The sequence below is a fragment of the Drosophila miranda genome (assembly GCF_003369915.1).
Source record: "Drosophila miranda strain MSH22 chromosome Y unlocalized genomic scaffold, D.miranda_PacBio2.1 Contig_Y1_pilon, whole genome shotgun sequence".
Lineage (NCBI taxonomy): Eukaryota > Metazoa > Arthropoda > Insecta > Diptera > Drosophilidae > Drosophila > Drosophila miranda.
In genome coordinates, this window is record NW_022881603.1 from 19,660,869 (window position 1) to 19,683,244 (window position 22,376).

Consider the following 22,376-nt stretch of genomic DNA (forward strand, 5'->3'; position numbering starts at 1 on the left):
ACAAAAATGATCCGATCTGATCCAGATTCAGCAATCTGATAGATATGGTAATTATCTATGATTCTGCATTTTTAGTTTTCTCGAATGTGCAATATTGTGGATGCAACAGATTTTCGTTTTTTGTGGGGGCGGAAGGAGGTGGGGCGATATTCTGAGATATACGTTTTATAGTGAGATCTAACAGAAGTGCGGATATCAAATTTGGTTACTCTAGCTTTAATAGTCTCTGAGTTTTGTTGATGCCCCAGATTTTCGTCCTTTGCGGGGGCGGAAGGGGGTGTGGCGAAATTTGGACACGAAACGGTCAAGGTCCGATATCACAGGAGTGTGGATACCAAATTTGGTTGCTCTGGCTCTTATAGGTTCTGAGATCCTGGAACTCATATTTTGCAATTGACAAACCCGACCATGAAACCTGTGTGTTAGAGAGAGACAGAGCGAGAAAGAATGAAATTGTTTTCTTGATTCTGGCTATAATCATTATTCGATCTGGTTCAGATTTTGCACTGTAGAGGATATGGTCATCCTCACCGGTTCTGCGTTTTTGGTTTTATCGTATCTTTAAAAATGTGGATGCCACAGATTTTCGTCCTTTGTGGGGGCGGAAGTGGGCGGGGCGAAGTTTTGAAATATTTTTATAGCAGTGACATATCACAGAAGTCTGGATCCAAAACATCGTTGCTCTAGCTCTTATAGTCTTTGAGCACTAGGCGCTGAAGGGGACGGACGGACGGACGGACGGACGGACGGACAGACGGACAGACGGACAGACAGACAGGGCTCAATCGACTCGGCTATTGATGCTGATCAAGAATATATATACTTTATGGGGTCGGAAACGATTCCTTCTGGACGTTACACACATCCACTTTTACCACAAATCTAATATACCCCAATACTCATTTTGAGTATCGGGTATAAAAAAGCATCTTATTTGCAAAAGGAAAAAAAAACGACTTATTGATGCATTAACATATAATTGACACCATAAGCGGGGAAATTTAGCTTTTGCTTTTTTTTATGGAATTTTTTTTTTGCTTTAGCTCAATCTCAAAATGAAGACTTTTCTTTTTCGTGCTAACAGCTGAGCCAGCCCGATTCGGGTATCGATACATCGATACATTTGACTCCTAACAGAGGATTTGTATATTAAATTGTGCGCTTAACAGCACGAAATTGCGCGTTTAACAGAACATAAGAAAATGCGAAAACGGGAGCACCTAAAAACTGAAAGGGAAAGTTTTGGCTGAAAACGCAAAAGCCTTTCTGAAAATGTAGTTTGACTTATATATTTGTTGTATATTTTAATTAATTTTTTAAGTATAATACATATATGTACTTTTCAGGTAAGTTACCTTCCCTGAGCTTTTTTCACGTCATGAGCCAATCATTTTTTGTATGATTAAATATTTTCCCTTTAGAGCAAATCTTCTCCGTGAAGACTGTATTCTGTATCGGCATTCTCCTCAATAGGAACCGCTGAAATTTCATCATCCCAAATAGAGGAGATAATAATAAGTCAAACAAATTTGCACAGCCAAGAAAACTTTTAAATAAAATAAATAAAAGATGCCTTCTGAGTGACGGGCCCTATTATTGCGACGGCCAATGTACATACATACACGACTCTACATACACTTTTCCGCGCGTGCCGAACGTAATTCGGTTCTGCCGACCGTGCGCAGTAGCAGAGAACTTCGTTTTATCTTTTCGTCTTCTTTGAAGATGAAAATACCCGACGAGCCAGCAGAAAAAGTGATTCGGAAGGCTATTCACAACATTAAGAATAGTCACTTTCAGAAGACCTCAAGAGAAAAAAAATACAAAGCAGACAATAATGAATAATAATAAATAAAAATAATTGGAAAAATAAACAATTACAATGTATTACTTTTTATATTGAATGCATGATTTTTCGTGAAAAATCATCGCTTATTATGTGCATGATCTTTAGGCAAAAATCATGCATTTAATAAGCGATGATTTAAGCCAAAAATCATCACTTATAAAATGCATGATTTTTCGTGAAAAATCATCGCTTATTAAGTGCATGATTTTTCGGCAATGCTCGATGACAATGTCATCGATTATGCCCTAGGACATCTCCATGTTAATGTCATCAGCTCAGCGTATGGCCGGTCATCGACTATGTCATCGGGGGTAGTGACGCGGTCATCGACGTGTCAGCAGCTGAGTCATTAATGACCCGTACTGCAGGGATGTGTGCAGAGCCATGCGTGTGTGTGTGCGACGTACATTTGTATGCAGACATTTCCAGAACAGAGCAGAGTAGAGAGTGTCCTGAGCTTTTGGCTTATTGTGGTTTATTATGTTTTGCTGAGAATGTTAGTGGCCATTGGCGAACTTTCTCTCTGCGGCTCCCCTGTGCAAGTTAAGTGCATGCCACACGCTTATCGGTCACATACCCCACACACCCACCACATACATATAGTTAAATATCCGCAACTCGAAATTTAGTTTTTAAAAAAGATTTTATTTTTAGTACTTAATTTCTTTATGTCACAAGATTGGTTGAATTCCCCGACTTAACTTTACGTCTGCTTGTCTCAAACGGAACTGATCTCTCTGCTGCTGGCTAGTTTCCATGAGCCCTTCTCTTGGAACTCCCGACTCTGGCTTCGGGCGTTGCTTTCCTCGGCTGCATCTTTGTGTCGGTGGCGTACGTGCCTGGATCGATATTTGGGGATGCGTCGGCTTTGATGAAAGGCATCCACTGCTGGCGATCGGTGTTGCATTACATGACGGAGCTAGGAATGTGATACTCCTTGGTTTTATGTCTAGCTTTGATTGGTCCTCATGAGTGGCGTGATTCTAAAGAATCGATTTCTCGAGAGTGGCGTGATTCTAATGTTGATGAAACAATGTGGTCCATTGTTTATATTATGGGGGTTTATATTATAGTATGGGAAGAAATAGTTATTGATTCTTGAGTGGGGTCCTGTTACTTGTGTGGATGGGGTGGATGAATTGTACATAAACATAATGTGTATGGGATGTGGGGAATTATGGATATGTCACTCCCCCAACGTTTGTTATTAGCCTGTCCCTAGGCGATTACCCTCGGGTATAGTGACGGGGTGTCAAGTGCGGTTGCTGAGGTTGGTTCCTCTTCTGCTTCTATTATAGGGTTAATACATTTAACCGTGACTCTTTTAGAAGTTTTCTTAAATTTAACAGCCACATAACTTAGTAGTACTAATATAATTATGACAAATGAAATTAGTAGACTTATTTGTAATAGGTTACTATATTTGGTGTATTGCATAATTATTTCATTAGTTTGGACATACGACAGTGGTTTTATTTTAGTTATGTTGTTGTTGACATAAACATTCTGGGCAAAATCTAACATTGTGTTTGATATTGTAAATTCATTTAATTGGATTGAACAGTTGTAGATTTTTATAATGGTATTTCCTTCCGCTATGATTTCTTGGTTTACACAATTCTGGTTTAGCGTTGTTTTTGGAAGATTCCATGTGATTAGTATATTGGGTTCAATAAAGTTTATTTGAAAGTTTTGAAAAGTTTTGGAATATGGACATTTAGTGGGAATTTGCATTAAAATTCCTTTTATACAATTGTCATTGGTTTTCAATCTAGTTTCTTTAACAAATACTTCTTCATTTTTTATGTAGTACTTGTCGTATGTCATATCTGTTAACATGTTATTTAATTCGTCTGGATACGGAACGATTTTATAGATTGGTACTTTTGTAATGTCTTTGGGAATGTTGGAAATTATTAGAATTTCGTTGGTATCGGATTTTAGCCATGTGGAGGTTTTTATATTTAGTATTTTCTCAGAATTTATATATTCCTACTATATTGATTAGGCCTCTTTTATTTCTTTTGGTTATTTTTAGCCCGTTCATTTCTCTTTGCAATTTGTCTACTAGATATTTTATTTGGATTATGTCCTGGAATTTAGAGGCTTGCATTAATAAATTTTGGTATAGTTCTTCGGTTTTAGTTACATTAACAGTTAGATAATGGTATTCGTAATTGATAGGTATGTTAATCGATCCAGTTTTGAATATCATATATCCGTTTTGGGATTTTATAGGATTTATTTCTATGTTTTGGCCCTGTGCCATTACGATGGTAATTATGAGGAAGATGAGGATTTTAATTGTGTTGAAGTTCGCCGATTCCATTAACTTCCTCGGTTTCTCTGGAATTATTATATTTGCTTCTATTAGATTTCTTCTTTTTCTTGAATTTTGATTTATAATGAGTTATTTTCCTACCCCTATTCTTTTCTTCATAATGTTTTTCGTCTACCTGTCTAATTTCGCCCGTCCTTTTGAAAGGATTTGTTACCTTAGACTTAACTAGAGGTGATAGTTTATAGCGGGTATCTACTTCATACTCTATGCGGTTTTTATTTAATTGAGTGATTTTATTCACTTTATTTAGTTGGGTGTCATAATCAGGTGAGCCTGCATAAATGAATATATCAGCTGGTGTCCTATTTGTGGTATTATGTTTGGTTTTATGAGTATAAGTATAAAGAATTAATTCAAACTTCGTGAATCTATCTTCTGGGTTATCCTCGCTAGATATTATTCATAATTGTTCATTTACTGTTTTATGAAATCTTTCTACGTCAGATATTCCATTTTTGCTGGAAGTGATCTCTATTTTGACGTTTTCCGCATTCAGCCATGCCTGCAATGCTGTGCACATAAAAGCTGAATCTTTATCGGCTTTGATTTCAATTGGTTTGCCCATCTTGTTAAAAACTTTCATGATGGCTCTTTTTGCTTCTAACCAGTCACGACTTTTTACTTCTACAAGAGTGGCAAACTTCGAGTATACGTCAATACATGATAGGAACTGTTGGTTACCAACCATATAGAAATCTATGACGTATTTCTCTCTGATGTTCAGTATTTCCGGTGTAGTTTCGAATGCCAACTTCGTATTTCTATGCTCTGTTTTGGCAATATTACAAGTAGGACATTCGTTTATGATGTTTTGGATTAGTTTTTGATAATCCGGGTAATAGTATTTTCCCCTAAACCAATTGACGGTTTTCTCTATCCCTGGATGGAGTAAGCCTTTATGATTCTTTAATATGGTTTCTTTAAATTGAGCGTAATTCTGAACATCTAGGAGTTTCGTGCTTGATTTAATAGCTTTGGTTATATTGTTAGAATTAATGATTTCTAAATAGGCTTTTTGGAATGGAGGAAAATCTATTTCGTTATGGAAATATAATGCGCTCTTTTTGGTGCATAGATATTCCTTTATTATATCCTTCGCTAAGGTGTTAGTCATTTCCTTATACGTGATCTTGATGATTAGCTTGTGAAAATAACGAATTGTTTCTACCTTATCTTCATTGCCTTTTATTAGCTCAATTTGCCGATTGTAATAGTTAATTGGTCTTTCCGTGATAGCAATGTGATTTAGATTGTCTTCCTGTGCGCTATGTACAGTTGCACCAACGCTATTGGAAGCTTCTCCAAGGAGATTTTCATTAATCTTTACCCTTGATAAGGCATCAGCTACATGATTTTCTTTGCCTGGTAGATATTTCATTTTAAAATCAAACTCATTCAGTTTTATTTTCCACCTTTGTAATTTCATATTTGGCTCCTTGAGGTTGTTCAACCAAATCAAGGGTTTATGATCGCTTTGTATCTCGAATGTTCTACCGAACAGGTATGAACGGAAATACTTGGTTGCCCATACGATCGCTAATAATTCCTTTTCGATGGCTGAATAGTTTATTTCATGTTCATTTAGGGTTCTGCTAGCGTAGCAGATCGGTTTGTGTTCTTGTGACAAAACCGCTCCCAATGCTATGTTACTAGCGTCGGTTGTTACCGTGAACATTTTGTCAAAGTCTGGCAACGCAAGGATAGGGTCTGAGGTGATGAGTACTTTTAGTCTCTCAAATGCCTCGACGTACTTTTCTTCCTTGGGGTCTATGACAGCTCCTTTCTTTAGTTTGAGTGTCATGGGTCTTGCTATGTTTGCAAAATTAGGAATGAATTTCCTGTAGAACCCGCACAGACCTAAGAATGACTTTATTTGTTTAGTCGTTTCTGGTATTGGAAATTTGACAATGGCAGAGATTTTGCCTTGATTTGGTACTATTCCTTCAGTAGTGCCTACATGACCTAGGAATTCAGTTTCCTTTTTCATGAATTCACATTTATCCATTTGTAGCTTCAAGTTGGCGTCTCTCAACTTTCCAAATACTCTCCTTAGTGACAACAAGTGTTCTTCCAATGAAGTGGAAAATATAATGATGTCATCTAAGTATACAAAGCCATCTTTGAAGATTAACTCTTCTAGCAGATTGTTCATACATCTTTGGAAGGTAGCTGGGGCAGTGGTTAGCCCAAAGGGCATACGAGTGAACTCGTAATGTCCATGCTTAGTGGAGAACGCAGTTTTGGGGATTGAGCTAGGTTCCATGGGTATTTGATGGAAACCTTTTGCTACCAAGTTTGTCTAGGATTTCATCCATTCGTGGAGTTGGGAATTTGTCCTTAGCTGTTATTTCATTTAGACTTCTATAGTCTACTACCATTCGATATTTTTGCTTTCCTGAAGCATCTATCTTCTTCGGAATCATAGATATGGGCGAGCAGTAAGGAGAATTCGACTTTCGAATTATTCCCTGCCTGATCATATCTTTGATTTGCTGGTTTACCTCCTGATCATGTATCTGGGCATATTTGTATGGTCGTCTGTAGACCGGGTCTTCATGTTGAGTTTTGATCTCGTGCTTGATTGTACTTGTGAAAGTCAAATTGTCACCTTCTCTGTACTGCACATCCTTAAACTCATATAAGACCTTCTTTAACTCTTCCCTCTCTTCGTCGTTTAAGTGTTCCAATCTTAATTGATTACATTCCCTTAATTCACTGTCTAGAGCGGAAGCCAAGTATTGATCTCCCTCTGGAGATGGGTCAAGGCTTTTAGGTGCGATCTTCTCTTCTTTTGTAGAGGGATCAGTGCACTTTTGTGCGGTCTTGCCGGCTTCAATAGCTTCTCCACTCTGAATGATTGGGTACGACCTAGCTCCTAGTGTTACAGTGTCATTTCTGTAATCGATGACGGCTTTACTTGCCATCAAGTATTCTCTTCCTAATAAAATATCATAATTTTCGGAAAAGTTATGTATGTAGAACTTTTGTTCGTACGGACATGTTTTGTTCGCATTCCTCATTATACTCTTAGTTAAACGGACAGGTCCATTGATGGTATGGACCGTAAGGTTATCGTCTTTTATCTCGGAATCTGTATAATTTTCTTTCATGATGTTGATCGATGATCCCGAGTCAGCGATACACCTTAATATTCTTTTATTAATGGTAATGTTTATATAGGGTCCTCCTCGGTTTCTTCCGAGGCGGCTTGATGAAAATTTACGTCCATCTTCGTTTGGCCACTCTAGCTCTCCCTCCCTCTTTTAGTAGGTTGGTTGGGTCCACTCCCACTAGCTTGGTTTTGAGATATTTGCTGATTGAATGGATTCTGAGCCCTACCTTGATTCAAGGAATTTTTGAACTCATTGTATAATACAGGCTTTTGGGAATTTTGATTTTGATTTGTTCGATTAGTCTGACCTATTCCAGATGAACTCTGAGTTTGATTGTGATAGTTAGTAGTATTATAATTTGGATAATAGTTTCCAACATTCTTTCGATTTGATTGAGACGATTTCGATTGATCTTTATTTGTACCTGAATCTGTTGTACTAGCTTCGTACAATCCTTCTTCTTGTGCTGCCTTCTTAAGATTAGACAATGTGGTAATATCTTTTCTTGCTAAGGTCATGAACATTCTGTCAGGAAGTTTTCGAGTAATGACATCTTTAATTGTGTTGTTCAAAGCGTTTTTATAAATGACATTATTTTCTGGTATGTTTTCTAAGTTTAGCTTATTGTTTATTAATAATGCTTTTATCTCTAATTCTTCTATAAACTTACGAAGACTGCCGTTGAATCTGGTGGTGTATAGTTGTCGTAAGAGTTCTTCATATGGTGTGTGATTTTTGAACTCGTTGATCAGCGCCGTCTTCAGTTCGAGCCACGTGTTGGGTTGTATCATTTGCGATATGCGTTGTGCCTTTCCTGACAGTTGGATCTCGGTCGCTCCAAATAGGATCCTTTGTTGGCGAAGATCTTCAGTTGGATATAATCCGCATACATATTCGATTCGTTTGATAAATGAGCTTAGCTGTCCAAATGAACCGTCATAGGCAGGTATTTGTCTGATCGACAGCAGTGCCTGGTTCAGGTGGATTTCGCTCAATGATAGTGGTGGTAACGCCATGTTGTTGGTGTTGATTGGGTTTTGTTTTGTTTTCAGTAGTTTTTAACTTTATTTTGGTTCACTTGTAAGTTTTTTGATTTTGTATTTAGTGTTTCACTGTTCTTGGTGGATCACTATCTCCGCTTACTTCAGTTCACTTAATTTTAGTTTTGCAAATCGTATGTGCTCGTAACACATGGGTTCTTTGGCGGATTTCACAATTTTATTAACGATTCCGGGATTACGTGATCACAGTAATTAGAAATTACACAAGCTGACCATTACCGAAATATAGGAGTTAATTTTAAACGAAATCCTACCGACTGCGCCAGTTAAATATCCGCAACTCGAAATTTAGTTTTTAAAAAAGATTTTATTTTTAGTACTTAATTTCTTTATGTCACAAGATTGGTTGAATTCCCCGACTTAACTTTACGTCTGCTTGTCTCAAACGGAACTGATCTCTCTGCTGCTGGCTAGTTTCCATGAGCCCTTCTCTTGGAACTCCCGACTCTGGCTTCGGGCGTTGCTTTCCTCGGCTGCATCTTCGTGTCGGTGGCGTACGTGCCTGGATCGATATTTTGGGATGCGTCGGCTTTGATGAAAGGCATCCACTGCTGGCGATCGGTGTTGCATTACATGACGGAGCTAGGAATGTGATACTCCTTGGTTTTATGTCTAGCTTTGATTGGTCCTAATGAGTGGCGTGATTCTAAAGAATCGATTTCTCGAGAGTGGCGTGATTCTAATGTTGATGAAACAAAGTGGTCCATTGTTTATATTATGGGGGGCCCTAGCTTGGAGTATGGGAAGAAACAGTTATTGATTCTTGAGTGGGGTCCTGTTACTTGTGTGGATGGGGTGGAAAAATTGTACATAAACATAATGTGTATGGGATGTGGGGAATTATGGATATGTCACTATATGTATGCATGGTACATGAGGACTTTTGGGTTTAGGCCAAGATTTTGGGCCCCAAGTAAGTTCGGTAAGTGGACTTTGAGTGACCTTTTTGTGGCGTGTATTCCTGTGGTATTGCAGATGGGCTTTCGGTCGAAAGTTCAACACACAATAAAATTATGCAAATCTGGGGATCAGCCGCATAAAATTTCCATTCATCCACACACGCACACACACAGGCCCAAGCCTGGGTCCAGGTCCTTGGTTTCTGATGAAGGGCCGGCCAAAAAGTTTTAGTGCGGTTTTACTTCGTATTCCACTCTTGATTTATTAATTAAAATAATTGAAGGAGCTGCCAACTGCTAAAAATGAGTGGAAAACTATTCCCAACTATGGCATATTAAATGATTCCAGGTGAAAGGTTTTCCATTCCAAAAATAGAGAAATATATTGTGTATCATGAAATAAGCAACAGCCCAGAGGCGGGCCAGAACAAACGAAATACAGTCGAACTTCCATTAAGCGAATCTCAAGGGGAATTCGTAGAATATTTTGCATTTTTGCAGAAAGTATAGAAAAGTTCGTTGTACGGCAGTTCGTAGTAGATAATTTCGACTTGACTATATCGTATTAATGATAAGCATAGGTATATTTGGGTTTCATCGTGATAACTTCCTCCATATACATTATACAAGACAGGATTTGGGGCTGGATTAGCATACCATTTGCGACCCATTCCAAGAGAACTGTATACCTGAGCAGGATAGAAGAGAACCTCCCGTCCACAGAAGAGTTTATCTTTCAGGAGAGGCACCTTTACATAGTACATAGATTCCCCTATTCCTCTACACATATCAAGCTCTGAAAAGACACTGGTGCTGCTAACTGAACAGTATGCGAATAACCAATTAAAGCAAGGAACATCACTAATTCTCTCGGCTGTCGCATACGTCTGTCACTCCGCACTGCACTCCTCCCACACATTTACGAATTAAGTGGACTTTGGACTGAGCTTCGGGCACTTGCGCTGCGTTCGATTCTCTTTTTCGCAGACAGCCCGAGCGGCGCGCCGCTTCTGTTTCGCAGCAAACGTGTGTGTGTGTGTGCATTGATAAAACGTCAGCAGTGTTTGGTGTGGAACATGTCGGACATTGTCGGACATCCACATTGTGGATGCATGAGCCCGCTAGCTGCGCTGCAAATCAGAATCTAAAACAGGCAAGGAAACGCTTCAGGCTTCCAGCTTCTAAAACAGGCGTCCATCTTCCATCAATCAATCACCAGCAAGAAATTGCCACAAGTACGCGTGCCAGCAAGCAGACAGCCAAGCAACATAATTAGCCAGAAGCTGATGACTTATTTAGAGCCAGAGCCTTGCGAAATTATCTCTTCCATTCGGCTATTTAAAAAGTGTGTCATCACCCACAGCAGAGCCAAAGACAGGAAGCCCTCACTTTAAGAGAAAGAGAGACAGAGAGAGAGAGAGAGAGGGAAGGGAGAGAGAGTGCCCAAGCTTTTGTGAGCGTCTAACAAATCAAATAACTGCTTAATTTGTTTTTCCGTCTAACCCGCCTTTTAATAACATCTCTGTCTCTCTCTCGCTCTGGCGCTCTCTTTGTCCCTCCTTTACGCCTGCCTCTCTGCTTTGTTAACTCTCCCTCACCTTTGCTGTTTGCTCGCTCGCACAGGAGTCAAAGAGAGAGAGAGAGAGCAAACAAAGGAGCTGCTGCTTTTGTTGTTGTTTTTCTCAGTTTGTTGACTTTAATAGACCGCCAGGCCAACGGGGGTGAAGGGGGTTAAGAAGAGACCCTAAAAACTGACACCGGCTGGTCGGTCATATGCGGTTGAACGCCCCGGAAGGAAGCACAGCAGAGGCTCAGAAAGAGAGAGGCAGCAGAAATTATTTGCCTACTCTTGATACACTGCCAAGGGGTATGACGAGCTTTTAGAACCGAAATTCATGGGAAGGATTAGAGGAGCGCACACTGACAGAGCAGAATAGGAGCTGCTAAAGGACATGAGCCCTCCTACTGATTAAAATAAAGATATGTAGTCGTAAAAGATGCCCCAAAGTCCACTAACTTTACGGCAAACTAGAATCACATCCATAGAAACGTTGGATCTGCCAGGGTATCCATGGCTTCGACCCCAAGAACTGGTTGACATTTCCTTTTCTTGTTAGGCTCTCTATGTGTGTGTGTGTGTGCGAGTGGCAAGAGGGTTAAAAGCGTTCCGGGCTTGTTTATGCCTAAATCAATTTGCTGCATGAATGGATCTTAAGTGTAGGCCCAAAATGGAAAAGAATTCCACACACACACAGACAGTCCCTTCTCCGTCTACTTTTCATAGTAATACGTGTCCCAGAATCCCAGAAGCAATGATTATTAGCTGCCCCTGCCCCCTGCCCCCTGTCACCCAGAAAGTGGGACGTGAGTGGCGTAGACAAGAAGGGGGAGGGGGAAAAAGGGAAGCCTCCTTTTCAAAAATTAATAAAAACAAAACAAATTATAAAGGAATTTGCCCGAGGTCCATTCCAAGCCTGGAATTCATGTTCCCTAGAAATATGTGGCATCCACAAGCATTTGGTAGTGAGATGCACATACATTAGTGGGGGACAGGGCGCATTCTTGGCCATCTGCATTTACGGAATGTGGGTCAAAGGAGAAGCCCAGAATGGATGTGGCTTGCTGCACGTGCCGCACCTCAGCAGGTGGCCCTGCCTCTGTCCCCCTCTTATCACATCTGTCCTTCCGTCTGTCTGTCTGTCTTTTTGTGTGCGTGTCGATGCCCACAAATCATTATATTAATCGCAAATCATAAATCAAATGCAAGCCAAAGGGGAAATTTTAAAAAAGAATAGTGTTGCACATAGAGCGGGGCGTGTGTGGCATGACTTTTGCCAGCGAGATCGTGGAGGTGGCGGGACACTGATTCGAAATCTATTCATAAAGAATTACCCCCAATAGAGCGGAATAAGGAGAATCAAAACCTTTTGTTGGGGGAAACAGAAAAGAAAATTTGAAGGACTGCCGAACCCTGTCGATTCCTGCTTAATATTTAAACGTGGTCTATGGACTTTTCACAAAGGTATTTAAAAGAAGCTTCCTTTGGTTTAAAAATAAAAATAACCATAGGTTTTTGGTGTCTTTCAGGACTTGACCTTTGGCAAAGTTTAAGGGAATCTCAGGATACTTTATGGGGTTCTTCCCCTTGCATTCCGATCGATAATATGTACATATATAATGTATCCTTCTCTTCGAAATATTTCAACGATTGAATGGCATCTCAAAGAAGGATATCAATAGAGCTTAGCACAGAAGTTTCTGTGAATTCTAGTTCTCAGCTAAAGTTGTTCCATTTTCTTGGATAAATATCATAAATCTTGGCCTGGTCTGGACTACTCCTCCCCCCTACCCTACCCTACCCTTTGTTCTGCTCTGTTGAATCTCTGTTGAACTCGATCGAAAGCCAATTAAGGAAGCCAGCATTCAGCAGCTGTTCCAGCAATTCTTGGCCATGAAAAGGGAGTGGGGGGAGGAGGCGAGGCGGGTGGGAGTGTCTTGGTCTGTTAGTTAATTGCCTCATGACCAGGGAAAATATTTGTGTTTAATGTGGTAACATGCGGACACTGTTTGCCCCCAGCCCCCGCCTCTGCCTATCGTCCTTCTGCTGTTTAATGTAACTGTAAATTGATTATAGCCCCAAAAGAGCAGAGGCGGAAGGGGCGGCTCTCTGACATGTATTTCAAGCTGCAATCTGCAGCGAACTCTCCTCCTGGCTCCCCACTGGCATTGGGGCTGCCGTTGCTGCTGCGGTTTTTGTCCATCCGCGAAATAACAGGCAGGAGGACATTTTCGTGTTGTCGGTCGGTCGTCAGCTCTCTCCCCCTCTCTCTCTCTTCGCCAAAAGATTTGCCACTAACGCGAAAAACGAGATGCGTCCCGATGCTCCCACTTTATACTCTCCATTTCTCTCTCTCACACACACACACACTCTGTGTCAATTTAAGTGTTGAAAAGTGGTCTCCAGTGGTGGCGGCTTAGTGTGCTTTTCGCGAGTCTCCTCATCCCAGTCCTCCTTCAACTTTGGTCCTTAACCCCGTCAGCCTTCGGCATCGCCTCTCCTCTACTTCGTACTCCTCTTCTGTTTTCGTAGTCTTCTACTCCTTTTACTCGTTTTCCATTGAGAAACGAGAGACAATTCTCTCTCCGCTAGACGTTGTTTGTCGCTTTGCGTCGAGTGATACCCTGTAGTGTCAGAGAACAGGAGCATATCGGCTCCTTCTCCTCCAGAATACTAAAATATTCTATAAAAATCTTCAATCTGTAGATATTCCTGTAAGAAGAGATCCTATATGAAATATATAGATAATCGGATTCCAAATTGGATGATTATTACCGTAAATACAGCGATTCCTTGTCGTTTACATGGTATCTGCCAGTGGGCACTTTCCCCAAGTATTTAAGGATATGAAATCACACAACTTTGTGTGTGTATCTGTTGTATCTGGTAGATACATTTTGTATTCTGTCGCCTACGCAAATGCCAAGACAGTCTGTGCAGAAAGTATGCCACCCACTTAAAGAGAACCTCAGTATTCGAGATACAGATACAAAAAACCCAGTGACCAGGCGGAGATTCCTAGGGGATTCGGCGACCTTTCTGGACATTTCCTTGGGATGCCTGCCTTCAATTCTAACATCGACGAGAACTGCTCGTCGAATGAGTAAACGAAAAGTTCGGTTCGCTTAATTACGGTACGCACTGTGTTGAAAGTTTTGGCAGTAGAAGTAGTTTTCCCAACAGCAAGAGTTTTCCAAAGAAACCCCCAATCCCCCCCACACACACACACACACACACGTCTAAGTGGAGCGAAGAACATTCTCGTTACTCGTTTCTTGTCGATTAAGAGCCCGAAACCAGCAAAGAAGCCGCAACAACTTGCGAAATGTAAGACCTCGCAGACAGTGCCACCCGTGCCACAGCAGCAGCCCCTATCTGCCACAAATATGCAAATGGCTTGGGGGGGGGGGGGGGAGGGACTCGACTCACCTCGAAGGTTGTGAAGACGATTTTCTCGATGGAAACAAAGTAGCGTTCCCACAGGACTTGGGTTTGCTGGCGCAGGGCAAAGATCCTTTCCGCTGATATGGAGCGCACGATTTCGGGTACCTGTAATAGCGAGAGACAGAGAGAGAGCGTGTGAGTACAGAGGTTCGTATGCGTAATGCCAGCTTAATTGATGCAGTCATTCGGCAGATGCACAGCCTTAATTGGCCCAAGGACTCAAGCAAAGGGGCGCCAGGGGTGCCAGGGGTGGGCAGGCCCACCGCAGCACCTGCCACTGCCCGTGCCACAGCCCGTGCCACTGCAACCGTTTAAAGAGAGTCGAGTGTGGAGTGCCCGGGTTTCCTGCTCAAGTTAACGTAAATTAATTGCATTTCCTGCCAATAAACTACAAAGGCAAACATGCCAATGCATGGCGACGTGGCCGAGACAGGAAGTTTGACTGCAGAAAGGATGCGCAGCACAAGGACGAGGGATGAAGGCTGAAGAGTGGGCAGGCAATTGGCAAACAATGTGCCAAGACATGGCCGCGCCAAAGACACAGTTGAGGCAGTTCCCGGCGAAGGAGAAGCCTTCAAGAAAAAGGACAAACTGGCAGTGCAAACAGACAGGAAGGAGCAAGGATAAACCAGTCCTTGAACGGACAGGTGTGCTCGGACCATCGGATACTCGGACACGGCTCGGCTCTCGCACTCGGAATGTGCAAAACTGTCCACAACTTAAGCTGGAGGCCTCTTACGAACAGGACCCGGACCCGGACCCGGACCCGGACCCAGACCCGGACTTACATATCGGCTTCATTGGCAAGATCTTCATTGGAGGGCCTTGAAGGATTTCCTTAAAGTATTGCCAGGTTCAAGCGAATCGCAGGCAAGGACCTTCCTTTGGTGTCCATCGACATGGTAACAGGTGCACAAATCGTTACGAATACTTGCTGCAGAATATTCATCAATGCCAAATGGCTGGATGCCAATGAAAGTGTCGCCCGTATGTGTACTGCCGCCCGATTTTCCCTCAGTGTAGAATGCCCGCCCATTCCCCGTTTCGCTCACCTGCAGCAGGAGCCGCTCATCGGCCCAAATGGCGGCCTGTTTCCAATCGATTTTCGATTCAAAAGGCAACACCCAGGCATTGCACAATAGCACGGGGATGCAGCCCGCCTGCAGGGCCTCCAGAAATCTGAAAAAAAAATAACAACAAAAACATGGCATACAAAAAATGCTATTGTGGAAAATGTTAAATGAAAATTTTTGTGTGTGTTTTTGCTCACCGAAAGGAGCCCAAACGACGGCCGCGCGGCACCAGGCACAACGTCGAATTTTGCAGTAGAGTCTCGTAGTCGTATCTGGAACGGTAGAGGCAGGACAATGTAAATTAGTTGAGGGCATGACCACGCATAATGGCACCTCCCGCAGCAGTATTTAATCGGGGAATGGCATAAAGCGAGAGAGAGAACTGCAGAGAACTTATCGAAATAACAATATGTTAATGGCAAAAGCAAAGCCGCTGAAAGGAGCTCCCAAGGTAGAAAAAGAGGAAGGTTTTTCTTAGGCTACGGAAAGTCCTTGGGTGAAACTGTTTATTCGGATCATATCTTAGTCCTAAAGGTGCTTCTACAGTAGACATTTGTAGGATATCTTTCTATCTTTTTTGGAAAGTACCCAACTTGCACAGCAGCCACATATTTCTGAACATATTTACGATACTTTCCGTTGAGAATTTACCATTTCGTATACATAGGAGGTATATTTTCCTAAGAATACCATGAATCCCATGGCTTTGGAGGGATTTTTTCCAGTAAATATTTTAATTAAAATTTCTTCAACGCAAAAACGTAATTAAAAGCCATTTTTCTTAATGCCTTTTCCTGGAAATTAAATTTCTTTACTCCCGAATCTTTGTAATTGAATCCCATTCAACTCGTTCGCTCTGCTCTGCTTTGCTCTTTAATATTTTGACGAAATTCCCGTGATTCCAGCTTAATGCTCGTCGGGGCGTATGCTTAACATTTGCTCCCATTACTCATACACCATGGTGTCCATTTGCAAGGACGCTTAGCGGGGCTTTGGAGGGGATTTTAATCTTCCATTCCAGAAATCAAAGCGAACCCTAATGCGTCCGTCAGCCATATTACGCATACGCCATGTACGCCAAACATTTATACAGGTGGGGCAGGGGTGCAGTAAGCGAACGGTAGGGACTATTGTTTGGCGTTGTTGGCCAATGGCATGGCCTAACAGCCAGTTTACAAGTTAAGTTGCGCGTAAAATTACATGTAGTTAGGCATGTTCTGGCGGCACCATCCCCACCCCCTACCAGCAGTTGCTGTCTCACCATCACCATCCTCACCATCCTACCAGCAGTTGCTGCCCCACCATTTCCACACCCTACCAGCAGTCGCTGCCTCACTCCCCCCCCACTATAAAATGGCCTGCAATTTGAGCTCTGGACATTCGCGTTTTAAAAAGCAAAATCAGCAGAACAAATTATTAGAAAACTGCAGGCGCAGCTATTTCCACATTGACAACGCACAGGGAGAGAGAGAGAGAGAGAGAGAGAAAGGGAGCATGTATGAATAATCTTGAGCAAACAACATAAATTGCATGTTGACTGCTGGTTTCAGACATTTTCGGGCAAAAAGTTGAAAAATTACACTGCCAAATATATGGGCAGGTACACAACTCAGAAGAGTTGGCAAATCTCAGGATACACTACAAGAAAAGTGGGAGAGGAAACTGGCAATAAATTCAAATCTGTGGCCTAGGCCTTTAAGGGCTTATAAATGGCATTGAAGTTTAGTTATTTGTTAATAAATTATGATATAAGATATGTATAGAGTTCTCAGAACTAAAGGTCTCTGAAAGACTCTATTTGTTGTACCCAATCAAATGTTGCCCCATTAAAACTTTTCAAAAAAATATTCTTGATATTGTAGTATGTTGTATGCCAAATAGCATTTGCCCTCCGTATTGTAGTGTATACATTATGTCAAGTGGTCATATGCCTAAAGTTAATGTAGAGTATCACGCTCATAAACATAAAGACATTTTGTCCCAATGTTTACGTAACACAACCACACTCAAGAGCCGTAATACGATCAGTCCCTTATATGTGGACTGGCCTGCAGCGTGAGAACTGCAGTGTCGGCCATATATTCCAAGTGGTCAAATGAGCATTCCAATGTATATGCCTTCTGCATGTACATTCATACAAATATGCATACACCACTATACTTACACATAAATATAAGACATAGATATAAGCATTGCATGTTTCGGGTTAGCTGAACCCAACATGAAATTATAAGAATCATTCGGAATAAAGTAACACTGCGGAGCAGACGCTCCAAGAATTGAAGTTATCTTATTATCACATTATTACAATTATTATCACACTTATTACATGGCGACCGTGACAAGTTTCACGAAGCTGTAATGCAATTATAAAAGCATTATTAATAATTACATAAAAAGTGCAACAATATATAAACAATACGCAAAAATGTGCGACAATTAAAAATATTCAAAATGTGTGTGTATTCTGATTATTACTTTAACATACATATATAAAGAATACTACCAAACAATAAGACAAATTAAAAGTAAAACAACACATGGGTAGCCTGTGCGATGACCAGCGCCGGCACCGCTTAACGCGCCCAGTTAAGCCCTTATGAGTGACGACAACATAGATTCTGCTCCTATTGAGCAAAGGGACGCACATTCCATTCAGGAGTACCTGGAGGTGTTTCCAAACGATGGACCACGCCCACTCACAATAGAGTACCGGGCACGGCAGGAGAAAACGAGGGGGAACGTTGTGAGTTGCTGCGGAGACCGCAACTCTAAATTTATTCCCGATACTAAGTCAGTACGGCTCTCCTCCGGCAGACGCCGCTAATATTAAACGACACGACAAAGAGTGCGTGCGAGAGAGACAGAAAATCAGTCTGAGCGTGACGTCGGGGGCTGCGTAGCCAGTGCAAATTGATTTGTTCCTTTTGGCTATAAAAAATATCTGATCTGATCCAGATTCAGCAATCTGATAGATATGGTCATTATCTATGATTCTGCGTTTTTAGTTTTCTCGAATGTGCAATATTGTGGATAGAACAGATTTTCGTCCTTTGTGGGGGCGGAAAAGGGTGGGGCGAAATTCTGAGATATACGTTTTATAGTGAGATCTAACAGAAGTGCGGATACCAAATTTGGTTACTCTAGCCTTAATAGTCTCTGAGATTTGTGGATGCCCCAGATTTTCGTCCTTTGCGGGGGCGGAAGGGGGTGTGGCGAAATTTGGACACGAAACGGTCAAGGTCCGATATCACAGGAGTGTGGATACCAAATTTGGTTGCTCTGGCTCTTATGGGTTCTGAGATCCTTGAACTCATATTTTGCAATTGACAAAACCGACCATGAGACCTGTGTGTTAGAGAGAGACAGAGCGAGAAAGACTGAAATTGTTTTCTTGATTCTGGCTATAATCATTATTCGATCTGGTTCAGATTTTGCACTGTAGAAGATATGGTCATCCTCACCGATTCTGCGTTTTTGGTTTTATCGTATCTTTAAAAATGTGGATGCCACAGATTTTCGTCCTTTGTGGGGGCGGAAGTGGGCGGGGCGAAGTTTTGAAATATTTTTGTAGCAGTGACATATCACAGAAGTCTGGATCCAAAACATCGTTGCTCTAGCTCTTATAGTCTTTGAGCACTAGGCGCTGAAAGGGACGGACAGACGGCCGGACGGACAGACGGACAGACGGACGGACGGACGGACGGACGGACGGACAGACGGACAGACAGACAGGGCTCAATCGACTCGGCTATTGATGCTGATCAAGAATATATATACTTTATGGGGTCGAAAACGATTCCTTCTGGACGTTACACACATCCACTTTTACCACAAATCTAATATACCCCAATACTCATTTTGAGTATCGGGTATAAAAACGAGGGGAACGTTGTGAGTTGCTGCGGACACCGCAACTCTACAGTTATACCCGATACTTAGTCAGTATGGCTCTCCTCCGGCAGACGCTGCTAATATTAAACGACACGACAAAGAGTGCGTGCGAGAGAGACAGAAAATCAGTCTGAGTGTGACGTCGGGCGCTGCGTAGCCAGTGCAAATTGATTTGTTCCTTTTGGGTATAAAAATGGTCCGATCTAATCCAGATTCAGCAATCTGATAGATATGGTCATTATCTATGATTCTGCGTTTTTAGTTTTCTCGAATGTGCAATATTGTGGATGCAACAGATTTTCGTCTTTTGTGGGGGCGGAAGGGGGTGGGGCGAAATTCTGAGATATACGTTTTATAGTGAGATCTAACAGAAGTGCGGATACCAAATTTGGTTACTCTAGCCTTAATAGTCTCTGAGATTTGTGAATGCCCCAGATTTTCGTTCTTTGCGGGGGCGGAAGGGGGTGTGGCGAAATTTGGACACGAAACGGTCAAGGCCCGATATCACAGGAGTGTGGATACCCAATTTGGTTGCTCTGGCTCTTATAGGTTCTGAGATCCTTGAACTCATATTTTGCAATTGGCAAAGCCGACCATGAAACCTGTGTGTTAGAGAGAGACAGAGCGAGAAAGAATGAAATTGTTTTCTTGATTATGGCTATAATAATTATACGATCTGGTTGAGATTTTACACTCTAGAACAAATAGTCAGAGTCTACGATTCTGCGTTTTTGGTTTTATCGTATCTTTAAAAATGTGGATGCCACAGATTTTCGTCCTTTGTGGGGGCGGAAGTGGGCGGGGCGAAGTTTTGAAATATTTTTGTAGCAGTGACATATCACAGAAGTCTGGATCCAAAACATCGTTGCTCTAGCTCTTATAGTCTTTGAGCACTAGGCGCTGAAAGGGACGGACAGACGGACAGACGGACGGACGGACAGACGGACAGACAGACATGGCTCAATCGACTCGGCTATTGATGCTGATCAAGAATATATATACTTTATGGGGTCGGAAACGATTCCTTCTGGACGTTACACACATCCACTTTTACCACAAATCTAATATACCCCAATACTCATTTTGAGTATCGGGTATAAAAACTACAGAGAAAAAGAAGACAAAACGTGGAGGACAAGTGAGGAAGCTACTTCAACAAAAGCGCCCGCAACAAGATTTGCTGGCGGCAGCGACGACACCAGAAGACCGACAGCGCTACATAGAGCGCATCAACAAATTAAAAGCTGAATTAAAACTTCGCAACCGAGCGAAGCCACGCAAGGGGGCCGCAAATATGCGTAAGCCTTAACTAACTATAGATTAACTTGCTATAGATTTAATTTCTACATGCGAATTGACGCACGATAGTGCAAGTCGCAAAACACTAAAACCTGTTAGGCTTTCATTACTAACATATGTGGTTGGAGAATTTTTTTTATATATATGAAATGTAACTTTGAATTGTGAGCCAACCACATAAACTAAATAACTAACTTTTCCATGTCTCTAGCGCTGAGTATTTATACTCAGCTGCGTTTCAAAACTTTGTGTAAATGATAAATCTTGCAATAAGTTCATTGCAATGAAAATATCACTTCAATTTTTATTTTCGATTTTCAAAGGGAGGAATATATTTTTTCTTTCTTTATAAAATCCCATATAGATTAAAAGAAAAAGATTAAATGAAAGACTAAACCAAGATTTTGGAAATAAAATTCATTTTTCTTTCATGAACGTTAGAACAAAAAAAAAAATTCTTTTCATTGAATATATAAAAACAATTAAACCTACATAATGGGGTGGTTTAGTGATTCTAGTGAGGAAAAAGACAATACTGCCAACGTTGTAAACAACGTCAAGATAATTGATCACACGGATGACTTAAACTCATTGGTGATCCTGTTATTAATTATCATGTTATTATATGTTAAGCATAACAAAATTATCAAGAAAAGATACATGAGTAGGGCAAATAACCTTGATAATATCTAGAAATGAATAAAGAGAAAATAGATCACGTCTACGAAAGCTATCCAAATTTTCGCATTAATGCGATTAAAGTTTTACATTCGCATAGCGAATACATCTCAGTACATCAGTTTGAGACTGATTATGTAGAAGCTGTTCGGGCCAGCCGCTGAAGAATAACCGTAACTTTAACATTATTATTGTATGAGCAGAGAGAGCCGCCTATGTTGTCAAACGTTGACGTTCTGCAGAGCTGCTGCGCTCTCCCGCTAAAGGGGCTCTCTCCCGCCGCCACTTCGGCAACTACTTTGATCTGCTGCCGCCACTTCGGCAATCACTTTGATCTAACGCCGTCGTCTATAGTTTAGTTCTATGCTAACCCCTCTGCGCATTGGTTGCATATCGATCTCGCATAAAGTTTATCTGGCAATAGCAAGCAATCGGCTTCCGCTAAGCCACCAAGATTAAATACGAATTATAAAGTTTAACCCAAAATCTCTTTTCATTTTGAAACACATAGGTGCTAAAAAAGCTTGGCATCTCAAACATTGGTGACCCCGACGTGATATAAAACCATTGCTTAATCGCGTTCCGTTAAAACACTTATTATTTATACAATATTTTGCTGTTGGGTAGTTTAACTACCAACAAATACATTTGGGTGCACGTTGAAAAACAGTTTAAAGTGCAAATTCAGTGAGAGTGCGGCTGGAATATTTATAGACAAATTCCGGTACTTTAAGCGTCGAATCTCTCATTCTCTGCGCAGCTGCAGCCGCGGTTCTTGACTTTTCGTGTCTTGCATTCTCGCTCTCGCGTCTATACATCGTCGCTTAAGCGGTATTTCATTTTCCGTTGTTGTGTCGAATTGCACAACGGTTAACATGGACAACGATCCGAATACAGGCGCGGGCGGAAATATTGTGGTGGCTGATTCCAGACTGAGTCTGTATAAGCGTAAAAGTCAGTCATTATATGATCGATTGCACAGGCTTGGCGAATCCTTCGCGGGGAATAAAATCGATAAGCTGACCGCCGCGGAAGTCGAGGTGCGCCTTGATATGTTGGCAGAAATTCGAGAGGAATTTAATAAGGCCCATAATGAGTTGGAGGCTCTCGATCAAAACGAGATTGGGAGTGAGCTGCGCGAAATCTTCGATACTCTTTTCATATCGT

At 41.5% G+C, this 22,376-nt stretch overlaps 1 protein-coding gene across 1 annotated transcript in view; it reads right to left on the minus strand.

The window, feature by feature from the left end:
* LOC117190510 (exostosin-1-like) overlaps positions 1–22,376 on the minus strand; it is a 253,608-nt gene that overhangs the window by 49,984 nt on the left and 181,248 nt on the right. Inside the window, exons 3-5 of the mRNA XM_033395576.1 lie at positions 15,536–15,610; positions 15,318–15,444; positions 14,251–14,370 (exon numbers count right to left, since the gene is read on the minus strand). Coding sequence (XP_033251467.1) covers positions 14,251–14,370; positions 15,318–15,444; positions 15,536–15,610 — 322 coding nt within the window. The remainder of the gene's footprint in view (positions 1–14,250; positions 14,371–15,317; positions 15,445–15,535; positions 15,611–22,376) is intronic.